We start from the raw sequence: 15,685 nt of genomic DNA on the forward strand, positions 1-15,685 counted from the left end.
CTTCTGGCAATAGTATTATTACGAATATATATTTTGATTCTTACGACGACATACGATTACGTGGATTACGCATAACGAAACGATTCGGAACGAAGAGACAAACAAAGACGCATATCCGATTCCAATAAGAGCACAAAATTGGAATATATTTTTATAAGGTAAGACTTTAGAGGGAACAACTCTCCCAATGCACAGTTCTTGTGCAAAAAGTAGACAAGAGAGAGAGAGATCATCATTGGCACGCTTGGAAAGAGAGCGGCCCGCTCATTCCTTGCTGGCTTCTCTTCTTCTCTGCGGCAATGCTGGAGTGGGAAAGGGACAAGACTTCTTGCCTTCTTTGACCTACATATTTTCACACACGCACACACACTTGCAAGACATCACGCGATCAAATGGAAAAAAAAAGTGAGACACCATGGAAGCTGGGGGGTGCTCCGCACATTTCAAACATGCAAAACTATGAAACATATGTTTAAGCACACATCTACACTTTTTTCACTGCACTTGCACATATTTGGCCATATTTTATTCTGCAATCTGCCGCTTGTATGCCATTTTGCTGCCGGACCGCCCACTCAATTGGTCACGGACTTTTTATTGCACTTAAACCGCATATTTTGGACATTTTCAATGCTTAAACACTGCACCACTACACTAAACATTTTCCGCGACATTTTTCCGTTTTGATTTCCACCATTTTTCACGATTTTCGCGGCGCGAAACGCGGAGCTGACTTCGAAACGCACGCGGACCGATGATGAAATTAATGTGTGAGAGAGAGAGCGCGACAGATGTGTACGTGGCCTAGCGCTCATTTCAATTCCCCTGCTTCCATGCTCTCCTTTTAGTTTGCTTCCGAATTGCTCGCTCATAAATGCAAAAGAAGAGCGAACGAGTGAGGGCATATTGGAAGCTGACAGCGTTGCTGCTCTCATTCTTGGCGTGGGTGGAGAGGGGAGTGTGAGTTTGCGGTGTAGGTGGATTATATCGCGATCTCTGTCACTCCTTCCTCTGCTCAGTGAAACTCTCCCTGCATAATAGGAGAGCGAACTTTTGTGAGTGTTGGGCCATTTGTAGGGTGCAGGTGGGAGTGAGAGTTAAATTCCCTAATTAAATACAAATTCCCTTTACGAACTTTAATTCCCTTTGCTGAAAGAAGGAAATTACTGCACAATAGCCACATATGTACATCTCCTGATTGTCAGCATTCGTATTTATGCTTAATTGCATTCAACAAAATATGAATAAAAAAACGTGTGTATGATTGCTGATGGCTGAGTTCGATTCAATCCAATCCACTGGGATGCCGTACAATTTGGTCATAAATTATGCGGCTCGTTGCACTAAATCAAGCGCACATGCTGCAGGGGGGGAGGGAGGGAGGTAGGGAGGGTAGAGGGCTGCGGTGGGTGCTCGATGCGAAATGTAAAAACTAATTAACGCTTTTATTGCGACTTCAATTATGCTAAAAATGCACAAATTGTTGGAAAATCACGCCCCTAATTGCCCGCTTGCCACAACAGCAGCAGCGGCAGCGGCAGAAGGCAGCAACAATGAGGTAGATCTCCATCGCCCTCCTCCCCTGCCCCCCTGCCACGCTGCTCCGCTGCTCCTCTGCTAAAAAATGATTGCCTTAGGTCATGGCTGTTGAGTTTTTTTTTTTTTTTTCTAGAGATGTGGTGTGGCTTTTGTGGTTTATTTATAGGTAAATTTTCGCTTTTAATAAATTGTTCATACAATAAGAAAAATAAAGGAAAAATCCAAATCCAAGAGCGAGAGGGAGAGATTTCCCCTGCGTTCTCACACAGAGTTTTCCAGAGACAGAGACAGAGACAGAGAAAGAGACAGACAATGAGGCGACACCTGCTGTTCGGGGGATAATTTATCATGGACCTGCTTAAACGCACATCCATTATCGGGAGGAGGAGGAGGAGGAGGAGGAGCAGGAGGAGGTGGCCGTGGAGTGGACTCCAGTTAGTGGCCGGTCTGCAGGCCCCGTGGGCTCCCAGGCACAGGCGCACTCGGCTTTCCTCTCCTCTTTTAAGCCTTTAATTGAACAATTTGTAACAATCATGTGCACAAAATAGCGCAACAATTTGGCTTAAATAGTTTTCAATGGAGCTGCAACTGGCTGCAAAATGAATATCATCGATTAAAGAACAGAACAATGGGAGTGCTGGATGGTGGATGGCCAGAGGGCTGGGGGGCTGGTGGAGAACTGCCTTGGGATTGGGTTCTGCAGCTTAGCGAAATGATATGATGGTAGGATCATTATGAATACGAATGCCAACTGGGGAACAGCATTTCCCACAGCACACTCGGTGCGCGGTACTTTCTCTCTATTTTTATATAGTTTTACCGTCACCTTCCCACAGCCCAGCAATTACAATCTCTGTGGATCATCAATAACTAGACTTTGTTGCCTCTCGTACTCACCAGCAATAAGTAGCACAATCAGCTCATGAAATTTGAGCGCCAATCCGGGCAAGAATCCACCTCCTCATCATCGGCATCAGCGGCAACATCATGATGATGCCAGGCCAGTAATCAGCACCCAAGAAGAATCCCAACCTGTAGTTGGAGCTGCAAAAGATGCTTATCAGCAGCAGACAGGAGACAGGAGACTGAAGAGCTGGAGACTGAAGACCTGGAAGACCTGGAAGACTTGGAGACCTGAAGAGCTGAAGACCTGGAAGACCCGAACAAACTGTTGGCGACTCTTGACTGCAGTTTGGCATGTCAACCCGAGAGGGACCTGTGCCCGTGCCTGTGCCCGTGCCTGAGCGCCTCCTCTGCACCAATTTATGATCGACAGAAGACCAAAAACAAGCCAAACCAAAAGGTGTGTCGATGGGGCAAAGGAAGCCCAGATACTCTGCAAGATCTCTCAGTAAAGATCTCTGCCCAAGGCCCTGGTTTAGAGCCTTGCCCCATGAAAAAGTGTCATACTGCTGTTGGAGTGAAAAGTGTATAACAGCACGAAACGGAGGCAATGGGGTGTTGGCATACAAAAATGATAAATTCTCATCAAAAAAATATTTCACACTGCGGGATATCATCAGGCCGAAGATCAAGATCAGTAGAGATCACTGCAGCAGCCACAAATATTTCGAAATTATTAAAGATCATGCAAAGACGAGTGAGAGAGAGAGAGAGGGAAGATTGTTGTTGTTGTTGTTGAAAAACACGCGCCCATTTTGGCTTAATTAGTGAAACAAGGCCCGAAGAAACAGCTACGACTTGGACACGATCCAGAGGCATCGTCTTCGTTTTCGTCTTCGTCCCCAACTAGATCTCGATTTCGATCTTGATCTCTCAAATATCGTTCGGGCTAATTAAAATTTATATATTTTAAAGGCGCATCGCATAGTTTCTCGTTTGAGAGTTCTCCATATCTCTCTCTGTGTGTTTTCCCCATCGCCCCGAACCCCAACCCGAACCCCAATCCGAACCCATAAATCTTATTGATAATATGATTTTATTAACTTTTAAATAGGCAAAACATTTGGCGCCTGTGTTTGAATCACCAGAAAACACAAACAGAAAACGAAACCGAAAACCGAAAACCATTTAAAAAAAAAAAAAAAAACACAAAACAAAAACAAATCTGAAGTCGTTTTTGACAACCAAATTAGAGTACATATTCGTACTGGTCGTAGTATTTGTTGTTGTCTTTTGTTCTTCTTTTTTTTTCATCTCGTTTGGCGTTTTTTTTTTTTTCTTTTTTTCTCGCATGCATATTTATCGGTTTTTTGTGGTTTTTGGAATTAATTAAGTATGCAAATGTTTTTTTGGTAGATTTTGTTTTTGTTTTTGTTTTTTTGTTGGCGTTTTGCGGTACTTGCCACGCACCACCGATCAAACGGAATCTGGGCCTGCCTCCGAATTATACTACTATATTTAAACATGAGAATATACGGAAATTCCTTGTGGCGTTATTTTTATGAGGTGAGCTCATAATTTTCGCTGCCGTCGTGCCATCGTGCCCCCAAAATCCACGCCAATCTAAATTGGCCTTTTGCCGGGTCGGGTCACAATCCGGCAAGTGATTAGCGGTTTATTTCTTGTTGCGTTTTAGCAGAGTTTTTTTTGTTTTTTTTTTTTTGAGCAGCCGCCGTCTTGCCATGAGATTTGTTTGAATCAATTTCGTATCGATTATCGTGTGTTGGATGCTTGAATTTTGAATTAAAAAATTAACATTTATGTATTTACGAGACGAGACGATAGACGAGTGAGTGGGTGAGGGATATGAATATTTTGTATAACAGTTCTGGTTGGATAACGGATGTACATATTTTAGTCGGAAAATATTCGTTTATTAGAGTAATAATCTCAGAAATGTGGTTGAACATATGTATAACAGTCGTATAACAGTTTTATTTCATACAGTTGTATTTCTGTGTCTTACAAGTTTACAAAATAACATACAATAATGGTATAGTATGTTGTATAACAGTCAAAAAGCAAAAGTATAACTGTAGAACAGTATAAAATATACAAAAGTTGTATAATAATTCTAAAAAAACCAAATGTGGGGTATAAAATCAATATAAACATATATACAAATTTATGTATAAAATTTGTATAACAGTAGAATAGTATAAAATATACAAAAGTTGTATAATAATTCTTTAAAAAACCAAATGTGGGGTATAACATCAATATAAACACAAAAAACAATATGTATAACGTTTGTATAACAGTTTTATTGTAAAACTAATCTGAAATGCTAAGAATAGTCCGGTAATAATCGTCTAACAGACAAACTCTCATAAAAAGCCATACAATTCAAGTTCCCAATGGCACTCGTAGGACAGTTGTATTACAGTTACCGAAAAACCAAAAGAAAAGTCGTTTTTGAATTGTACAACACTGTTTTAGACATGTCTAAAGGGATCTAGGCCTGCTTATGGTATAAAGGATACAAAACTGTAGGAGATAATACATAATAAAAGCGTATAACACTTATCTTACAGTGGGATATGTCAAACTTAAGCCCTACTGTCACAAAACCAAACCCAAAAACGTGCAAAAGTAAAAAAAGAGGAGTATATGAGTACTAGACGAGACGTATAACAGTCAAGTGAGTCAATATAGATCGTAGAACAGTCAAAAAAAACCGGATAGCAGTGGCATACGTTCAAATTCGAAATGGCAACCCTGTAGAACAGAATATGACACACGCCGCACACAAAGTTGCATTCAGAAAGTCGGCTGTCATCATTGTTTAGATCTCTATCGATTGTCCCTCTGCAGAGATCCGATCCTGCAAACTGTTGACATGTGTCAATTATAAATGTCTCAACTTCCAAATAAAACCGCATGGGAGGACAGAGGCAGAGGCCAAGCGCAAAGGCTAATGAAAAGCATGGCAAAAAGGAGAATTAGCCATAAAAAAAAACGAAAAAAAAAAGAAATAATAAAAACATGTGAAATATGTTCGGGCAGAGATACGAGAGATGCTATGCGTTGTCCTATACCGATATTGAGATTTTATGGCCTATTAAAAAGCCTGAATCATTAAGCGTTCTTCCTTTTTTTTGCGATTGCTCCCCAGACAGCCTCCCAGCCCAAAACACTCTCACAGACCCGCACCGATCCGTTGTCCAGCCGCAGCCTAATTGATGTTAGTTCATAATTTTCCTTTGGGAAAATGTAGCAATTAATTGCATTGCCAATAAAACGCGTCGATGCCCCACTGTGCGAACGACGCACATTGCGCAATGCCCGAACGATCCGAACGATCCGAACGATCCGATCCTCACCGGGAACCACCGGATCCACCGATCCTCCATGGCAGTCATGGGCCAATAAAAGTCTACAAGACAAAGGCCCCACCAACCCACAAAAAAAAACCGAACAAAAAAAAACACCAAAACCAAAACAAAAACAAAAAACGTCTAAGAAAAAAGAGAAAACAATTTGGCTTGGAAGTTGGGAAAACGGGATAGGAATCCGGACCATGGGCTGGATTAACGTTTGATGCTCTTTAAAAACGGTTGCCCGAACGGGAAAATTAATCGAAAATGTAATTTAAGTTGCAAATCAAGTGCTTTTCCAATCACAATAAAATTAGGAATTTTTCGGGCTCTATGAATGGAAATCGAATGAACGAAAGAAAGTGCTATTTAGCAGGCTGGAATGGTACCAAGACGACGGCATTCGCTGAAAGACTTAAAAAAAAAGAGAATAAATCCCAAGGAATTGTAGACTTTCAAAGACATTTTTATAAATACAAGAGCTTCGACAGGAGCTCCGCAGAAAGCTCCGCAGGAGCTCCATTTAGAAAGACTTTGAAAAAAAATAAAAATATATATTTCATATTTAAATAAATTTAAAATATTTAATATATTTTATTATTTAGATGAAATATTTTGCGTATCATAAATTCTATGCGCAGGAGTTCCATTTAGAAAGATTTAAAAAAAAAATAAAAAATATATATTTCATATTTAAATAAATTTAAAATATTTAATATATTTTATTATTTAGATTAAATATTTTGCTTATCATAAATATTTAAGATTTTTGTAGGTCTCAATTATTTGTGGGCTGTATTAAAAAGCCTTTTTTAAATCATTTATTTAGGTTCTATTTCATAAATTTTTTTTGTAATTTAAAGACAATTATTTAAAGACATATTTAAATAAATTTAAACTATTTAATATATTTTATTATTTAGATTAAATATTTTGTTATCATAAATATTTAAGATTTTTGTAGGTCTCGATTATTTATGGGCTGTATTAAAAAGCCTTTTTTAAATCATTTTTTTAAAGTCCAATTTAAAATTTATTTTTTTAATTTAAAGCCAAATATTTTTGTTAAATATGAGTGTGTTTCTGCAAGGATATTCAACCCGAAAGTAATAATTCTTTCTACGATTGTATTTGCTTACAATTTTCTTAAGGTCTTTCCATTCTTGGGACCCTCTTAAACGATCAACTGGACTCTGTATACCCCCCGTTCTCTGAAGGGTATTTGCCTTTTGTGGGTGTAAACCGTGCATGTGTGTGTGTGTGTGGGGGGAGGGGGTCGATAAGGCCTTACGTTGGATAATTAGAACTGTAGAATTGTTGGATCGCACAGGCCTAGAACATGTCATATATTATAAACATTTTCCATGATTTGTGTACTGGGGGGGAGTATTGGGGAGGAGTGGAATCATAATGCTAATAGCACAGGTTCTCACTCTCCCCACCGCTCCTCCCCCGCACCGCCCCCCGCCCACCAGCCTCTCTTCCTTATAAATATATGTATTCTGTGGACCTCCAACCGATCGGACCCACCGCTGCTTCTACTAGATCAGAGCGTTCGTTCCAGAGGTGATTTATTGAAAATTAAATTTTTCACCAACAGAGGTCGAACGAGAGAAAAGCACACAGGCACACGGCACACAACGGAGCACCGAGCACAGAGCACAGAAAACCACTAAAAATTTGCAGGCAGCCAGCAAGTTAATTATGACTGTGGTTGCTCAAGGCAGGGGGGGGGAAGGATGGGGGGGGGGATGGGTGTAAGGCCACAGATATACTATGGAGATGTGGAGATGGAGAGTTCCACAAACAAGTGCGCTGGGTGTATTTTGCTGTTAATTAGTCTTACGTGATGAAACCCCCATGGGTGGGGAGGATCGTCGGGGACGGGGGACGGGGGCGGGGCCGGGGGGAGGGGAGGTGCCTTCACAAATGGCGTCTCTCTGGCTCGCTATCTATCTCCCTCTCCCACTTGCCCTGTCTTTGTGTGTCTCACATTTTGCGGTTTATTTAACCCCTTGACGGCAGCCAACAAGAAAAAAGGAGGAGTAGCAAAAAAAACAACCAAAAACCAAAAACCAATAAAAGTTGGAAAAATATACGAAAATTGGGAAATATTTGGCACTCTTTTAGAGTTTCAATTTAAAAACCACACCTTTGGGTTTTGTCCAATACGATTTAAGTATAGTATTTATAAGGAAGCCAAGCAGGGGCTGACCGAGGGGCGCTGCTAAATGACGCGTGACAGGCGTGCTGGACATTCCTATAAAAGAAATGAGGGAATGCCCATACAAACATCTTACATATCCATTTATAATAGGGTACAGTCGCGGCACACGTTCCGCAACACTATGATACAAAGCCTGAAACCCCTTCTGCAGCTCATCAAAAATTAGTTACCAAAAATTAGTTACTTTTTCACGAATTTTTTATGCAATTTTTCTGTTTTTAAGACATTTATTTACATTTATTTGTGGAATTTTATTATGGAATTTTTTTCTATTTTTATGACATTTTTTTACATTTATTTGTGGATAAAATGTTAAAATATTTAAATTTAAATATTTATTATGGAATTTTTATATTTTTATTTATTTATGTCATTTTTTTTAAATTTATTTGTGGGTAAAATATTAATATAAATATTTATTATGGAATTTTTCTATTTTATTTATTTATGTCATTTTTTTAAATTTATTTGTAGATAAAATGTTAAAATACTTAAATATTTAAATTTAAATATTTATTATGGAATTTTTTTATTTTATTTATTTATGTCATTTCTTAAAATTTATTTGTGGATAAAATGGTTAAATTTAAATTTAAATATTTATTATGGAATTTTTCTATTTTTATTTATTTATGTCATTTTTTAAAATTTATTTGTGGCTAAAATAATAAAATATTTAACTTTAAATTTAAAAAAATAAAACCTACGCAAAAGGTTAGAGGAATTCCCTTTTTTAAGGGCCGGTGTCCCGACTTTGTATTAAAGTGCTGATGGGTTGTGGTTCCGAAAAACCTTTGGGGTTTCTTTCATAAAACTTTGATTAATGCATCAGCTGTTTGGGCTTTGTTTACCGTCAAGTGCCTGCTGTTCTTCTTTATCTGGGCTTCTTAAACCAGCTATAGATAGTCCCTAGATAGGCCCGCTCTGGTTCGAGTTCGGGAAACCGCCCTGAAGTGGCTTAAGGATACTAAAATCCCATCAAACTATGGCTGGCCTTCTTGGGGTTAAGGATTGAGCAGAATTCCATCTTTTTGAGGGCATCAAATGGGCGAATCTCTACGCGTTCGTCTCTGCATTTGTGAGCTAACAAATTGTGCACAATTTTCACCAATTTACAATTTTATGATTCGCAATTGCAGCAACCCAAAATCCAAAGAAAAGAAAAACAAAATCAGCCACGAAGAAGCCACGAAAAAAACTTCATTAATATTTGCTTTATTTGCGAATAAAATTTATGTAGGCAATTTAAATACATGGAAACACAACAACACAACAGCAGTTGGCGAAAAATAGGAAAATAATAAAAGGAGGTGTAAAGACTAAAAGGCTGTAACCGAGAGGCAAGCGAGGCAGCAGCAACAGCAACAACAACAACAACTAATCGAACTGGTCATCAATTGACCAAAAGCCAGGTAATGGTCGGTCACAGCCCAGTCCCCAGTCGGAGATGGCGATGGCGATGGAGATGGCGATGGGTATGGGTATTGGGTATGGGAGGCCACAGCCTGGGAGACCCAAAACCATCGACGATCGATCGAAACGACAACGCTGGAGCTGGAGCTGGAAGCAGTCTGAAGGCAAAAGGCAGCGGACGATCGATCTTGGCAGCCGCCGCTGCGTTAGATGATGCAGCAGCCATCCAAAGAGTCATCCGAAGATCCACCATGGACCAGCAAAGTGGGTGACGCAGGACACAGTGGGGCAAGAAGATTCTCTTCCATGCAACACATGAATGTGAGTCCATTTGCAGCGAAGCGAGACCACTGTACCATCGATTTGCCTCGCCCGCTGCCATCGACATCATTTGGCACATGTGAACACCAAAAAAAGATGCCACAGCCACAGCCAGCAGTGGGGCAGAGCCCCAAGACCCAGTCGAATGTCGGTTCGGGGAGATTCGTCTGCGGCCCATAACCGAAATCAAGTATGGAACGGAACGTCGCGGCTTCGACTTGTCCGTCTGTCCGTCTGTCCAATATCCCCGTATGGGGCAGAGTCAACGGGCGGCCGATTCACCTGTCGCGTCGTCGTTTTTTTGTTTGCTTTACGCAAAGGAGAAGAAATGTTTTGGTGGAGCAGGGCAGGGAGAGGAGCAGCCAGCAGAAGATACGACCTGGTCTCTGGCTGGCTTTATGCGAAAATTCCATGAATTTGATCATTTTGGTGGAAGCGTATTAGATATTTGGCATTTTCTGCCTGCCAGCCAGCCAGCCTGCCGGACTGACTGACGTACATACAATGCAAAAAGGAAAACTCCAGCCAAAGCCAAAGCCAAAGCCAAGGGGTCAGCGCACACACGTGACCCCATTGCTAGCCTCTGAGCGATGCCAAATGATCGATGGAATTGCCAGGGCAAGAGTCTGCAAAAATTAAATGGATTATAATTATTATGCATTGGCCAGGAGGAGGGAGGAATGCAGGCAGACAGACAGACAGACAGACAGACACTTGGCTCACTTTTATTGTCAACCAATAAAATGGCCAAGAGTGCGGCAGCGGCAGCGGCAGTGGCAGCGGCAGCGGCAGACAAGGCTTACATGTTGGGCCTGGAATTGATTTGGCCCGCAGCAACCATTAACAGCAACAAAGCAGCAACAGAGCCACACAGCCACAGAGCCACAGAGCCACAGATGGTGGAAAGAAATAACCCTAAAGCTGCTTTGATGATCATCTTCTTCTGGCTGCTGCTGCTGCTGGCTGCAGTGGCCATAGATGACATCAGGTGCAGATACTCGTAAGGGAAATCTCCAAAAGAGAGGGCCAGGGGCAGAGGCAGAGGCAGCGGCAGTGGCATAATAGAGAAGCTCAACAGTTGTGGCACCAAATTCCATCGGACATTTTTGTCCGATCCAAAACGACACACAGCGGCAACAACGAGGCATGCAACAACATAAACTACAGAATACTATTTGGCCTTTTGCACCTTTTTGGCATGAACAACTTTTGGGGGCACCATCAGTCGGGTGGAGAGGGGCGGCGGCAGGAAGACCTGCCCTGGTGGATGAGCTGTGTGCGCCGCCACAGAGATCTTTATTTCGGGTCGAGGCGGCGGCCACCGATCGACCGGCAACGACAACGCCCCGAAAGGCACAATTAAAATTTCACGCTCTGTAGCTGCAGGAGCTGCAGTGGAGGAGGAGTACCCACCAGGACACCAAAATCGGACAACTAGGCAGCAGCCAAAAAACAAAACAAAACAAAACAAAAACAAAAAACAGGCACAACTTGACCATTTTTGGGTTTACATGTGCGGCGGCATTTTCGCTTTGAGGCGCACAAACCCAGGAGCAAAGCCGCGCGCAGCGGTCCAGCGGTGGTGCCACGCGTGCAATTTGCAGTCATCGGGGAATTGCAAGGGGCACAACCACACCAGACACACACCAGAGACACAGACACACACACACACGCGGAGAGGTGCCTCTCCAGAAAGTGTTAATTAGCAGCGCGCGTGCTAATTACCAATGCCGGTTGGTGTTCGACGGAAGAGAGCCCACCACTCACTCGTACGTACACCCAGTGACAGTAGAAGCCCCCTCTCCTCCTCCCCCCACCCGCCAGCAGGCCCCGCCATACAGAAACCCCCAAGGCGGCGCTGGTCAGGCCAGGAAAATGTCAACATGTCAGCGACGCTGCGAGATGTAGGATGAAATATCAATTAAATGCAAGCTAATACCAAACGGTGGAGGTGATTCTTCCACATCGAATATTTGGGTATCGTTTCGCTGGGGATCCTGTTTTGAAAGACCCCATAATTGTATTTAATAAATTACTTCAAATATACCTGACACTCGAAAAGCTTAAAGCTATGTAATTTTTGTGCTAACAGGAAGCGTTTCCCACACCATAAAGTAGGCATATTCCTGATGAGCATCAAGCCAAATCTGGACCAGATCGGATCATTATTACAGCCCGAAGGAACAAATCGATTTGCAGTGACCACGCCACCCCTCAGCCAAGCGCTTAGTCATTCACTCTCGCTCTCTCTCTCTCACACGCACACTCTTCTTCGTGCAGTGTGCGTCCCTGGCGGAGGAGAGTGTGCGGTGGTGGTGAAAAACTCTCAAATTTTGATCAAAGAGTACACACGAAGTGCAATTAACAATCAGAACATCACTAGCGGTCAAGGTTTCTCTCTTTCTAGCTATATTTTTCCCCTCTCTCATGACAAGTGCTACCAAAAGTCACCCATCCCTGGATTGTTTCTTTTGCGAACAGCCATCGGCAGTTACCAATGCCGGCGCTTACATATAATTACGTATAAAATATATTTTATAAGTTACATAAATCATAGCCTCATGACTGAGTACCGGGTATAAAAGTAGAGCCGCGACCCTTGCCGCGGCTCAACACGTTCCCGCTCCTTTCCCATAAAAATGACTCGTTTCCAGAAGAGTTTTCTTGCTATGCCTGATTGTCCGGGTTTCTCGAATTTTCGACAATAGTGCCACCGATTTTCGTCCTTTGTGGGGGCAGTAGGGGGCGTGGCCAAACTTTGGAAACAAACTTGATTCAGTGTGAAATCACAGTAGTCTGCTCACCAAATTTGGTTGCTCTGGCTCTTAAAGTCTTTGAGATGTTGTTCATGTGTTCATCAAGATGGCCGGATAGACAGACATACATAACTATATCGACTGTGCTATTGATGATCAAGAATATATATACATATATACTTTATGGGATCGGAAACGCTTCCTGCTGGCTTTTGCATCCATCCACTTCCACCAAACAACTAATACATACCTAAACTCTTTGAGTATGGGCTATAAAAATACTTGCATACGATAAATGAATCAAATCTCTACAAGTTTTTCTGAATTATTGAATTATTTTTAAAAACAAACAAGAATTTTGTAAAATCCAAAGGCAAAAATAGATTTGCTACATTTGCTGCGCCATCTGTTGATATTTACACGAACTCGACGTTCCTACATGATTCTACATGACATTTACATGTATTTTTTGGTTAAACTAAATGATGCCAGCTTTGTAAAAAAAACAGATGTCGGCTTCTTTTTCCGGCAGTCTGGCAGCACATCCATGCCGATAACAGTTGATATACCGATTGATGACAATCGATATGTAGGTAATTTAAATTTAAAGTTTTTTTGTATTAAGTATACGTAAACAAAAGAAAATACAAACGTACGATGCGAAGCAAGCATTGCAGGTGCAGATAATAAATGCTGGGATTTTGTGACCCGAAACACAAGCCTACCAGGCAATTACGCACTAACCAACGTTTATTTATCAAAACAAAAACAAGATCACAGCGAAGAAGAAGAAGAAGAAGAGAATCAGATTCAGAGAGAGAGAGAGAGAGAGCGAGACCTATATAAAGCTATGTAGATAGAGCGCCAAGCGCCATTTATTGCAAAAAGCTTTTGCCGTTTGGCGCGTGGGGTCTTCACACACAGTTTGCTGTGAAAATCCATTGAAGCCGGTTGTGTCTGCGCGTGGCCCCGAATAAAAACTCAAAAAACGGAATTTAATAACGAAATTAGACGGCAAGCGAAACAAAACAAAATACAGAGCAGAGCAGGCCAAAGCCATAAAAAACATTAAAAAAAAAAACTCAAAAAAAAAAAAACATGGACAAACAAAAAAAAGGCAATTGAAGACAAAATACATTAATACAATGACGTTTTATTTTTGGATCAGTTGAACTCTTTGCAAATAAATAAAGGTACGGTACGGTACGGTACGGGCATAAAAAGCGAGTAAATCTGTACATTGATTGTTTTTCTGCCTGTCTCTGTCCTACATATGTAGTGGTCTCGTACATATATACATAGGTATATAATCTGCGTAGGCCAGGCGACCTAATTTTCCGATTCTCTGGGAATTATTATTATTTTTTTTTCTTGTTTTTTTGTTTTTGTTTTTGTTTTGTTTTTAACCAAACCAATCTCTGCGCAATTTCTTGTGAAATGTTGCCTGTTATGTACGCTTATGGTTATTTCCTTATATGGCATTTCATTGATAGGCCGCGGCACATGCGCCTGCACTGCAACAGGAGGCGGAGACGGAGACGGAGGCGAAGGCGCAGGCGCAGGCGCACGGCACCCCGGAAAGTGTGATGTAATGTGTGGAACCTTCGAGGAGTACTGTACTACTTACATAAACAAAAAAAAAACAAATATGCACCACCTCTGCTCCTCTGTCTGTCTGTGTGCACTCTTTTCTGCCAAATAAGGGAAAAAACTGTGTATATTATTGGCCTTGGTACTTGCACTCACCTATGTAATATTTTCATATTGTACTTTCAAAGTAAACCCCCCTCTCTCCCCCCCCCCACACACATACACACACACAGAAAATGAAGAAAAAGAAATACTTGTCCCTGTCCATGTCTGGGTTTACTTTACTTAGTGCTGTGTGCATGTGCATGTGGGTGTGTTTGTCTGCGAGGAGATATCAGTTTTGGCACTTATCGGTCGCCAAATCGAATTGGATGCATAACGACAATGGTGATACCCGTGATATGCTATCTTCGCTATAACTATGCCATAGATTCGCAGTGGATATGACAAGAATGCAAAGACTTCAAACTTGATTGCTCATCATCTCTATCTAGAATACTGCCACCTCCCATATACCCTTTTAATCTACATATTCTATAGGGTATACGGTAACCACACAACAATAGAAAAGGTGGGAAAGGCGTGTGTCCGTCTTGTGGCTTTTAATCAGAATGTACTCGGCACTCGGCAGGTTCACAAAATGATATATTCGCATATCTGTATCTGAGGCCCAAAAATATGTGTTCTTGAAAGAAAGGCAAGGAGAGGAGAGGTGGAGAGGCCCCCGATTGGAACAGAAGTTAAACAGATTTCAGGCATGACTAATGTGGCTAAGAAGCCATTGGTGTTTTAAACCTGTGCATTCATACACTACTGGGCAAAATAATAGGTACACGCTTCTGAGATTTCTACAAAGCGAAAAACCAAAAGCATATCAATATTTTTACACTTTTCGACCACTTCACTTATTATTTGTAATCTAATGCCAGTATCCTGTATAGAATTTGTTTCCCTATCAAATCCTTTAAATTTTATTTTGTCCAGACCAAAAAAATGCCCATTCAGCAAAAGTTTAAGCATAGACTTTTGGCAAGGCTATAACATCCATACATTTACAAAAATAGCACAACACCGATGTACCTATTTTGTTGGCCAGTAGTGTGTATTGTAGGATAATGCAGATAAGGGCTCGGAATCGATTTAACCCCAAAACCCAGTCGTTTTCGCGCAGTTCTGTTAGCCGGTTGGCTTTTGTCAATTTTTTTTTTTTTGGTATGACATGAATCACATTTTCAGCAGTGCCATAAAACGTTCTTCTAATTTCTGTGATACTTTTGTTTATTTTCAGAGTTTCAGTGCGGCTTTAAAGCGTGTCTTAAGCGACAACAAACAATCGAACGTTTTGATTCGAACATAATAGTGCGGTATTCTGTGGCTATACAATATATATTTTGTTCACGTGTGAAATGGCCAAGTTTAGCACTATTTTTTGTTGCCTCGTTGTGTTCTGGATTGGACTGGACGGTGTTTTGGGTGAGTGAATAATGCTGAAATTAAATCATAAAAAAATGCCTATTTCGGGTCAATAATGAGGGTGATTCACTCGTTTAAATGGATATCAATACATTTGTTTTTGTTAAGTCATCGATGAGATGAGAGATTTCTTAAAAAACAGACCA

The 15,685-nt window shown here is 41.1% G+C and overlaps 1 protein-coding gene and 1 long non-coding RNA gene across 3 annotated transcripts in view; one reads left to right on the forward strand and one right to left on the reverse strand.

Moving 5' to 3' along the window:
- LOC117184509 (uncharacterized) overlaps positions 1–93 on the reverse strand; it is a 49,383-nt gene extending 49,290 nt beyond the window's left edge. The window contains exon 1 of the long non-coding RNA XR_004469909.1: positions 1–93. This is a non-coding gene — a long non-coding RNA (uncharacterized lncRNA).
- Rcd2 (Reduction in Cnn dots 2) overlaps positions 24–15,685 on the forward strand; it is a 27,213-nt gene continuing 11,551 nt past the window's right edge. Inside the window, exons 1-2 of one of the 2 annotated variants that reach the window (XM_015188587.2) lie at positions 24–158; positions 15,355–15,539. In XM_015188587.2, the coding sequence (XP_015044073.2) occupies positions 15,473–15,539 (67 nt within the window). In that variant the 5' untranslated portion in view covers positions 24–158; positions 15,355–15,472. Of the gene's footprint in view, positions 159–13,340; positions 13,670–15,354; positions 15,540–15,685 lie in introns of those variants that run through there. The other variant, XM_001352961.4, reaches the window with a different exon arrangement.

This window comes from Drosophila pseudoobscura, chromosome X, assembly GCF_009870125.1.
Source record: "Drosophila pseudoobscura strain MV-25-SWS-2005 chromosome X, UCI_Dpse_MV25, whole genome shotgun sequence".
NCBI lineage: Eukaryota > Metazoa > Arthropoda > Insecta > Diptera > Drosophilidae > Drosophila > Drosophila pseudoobscura.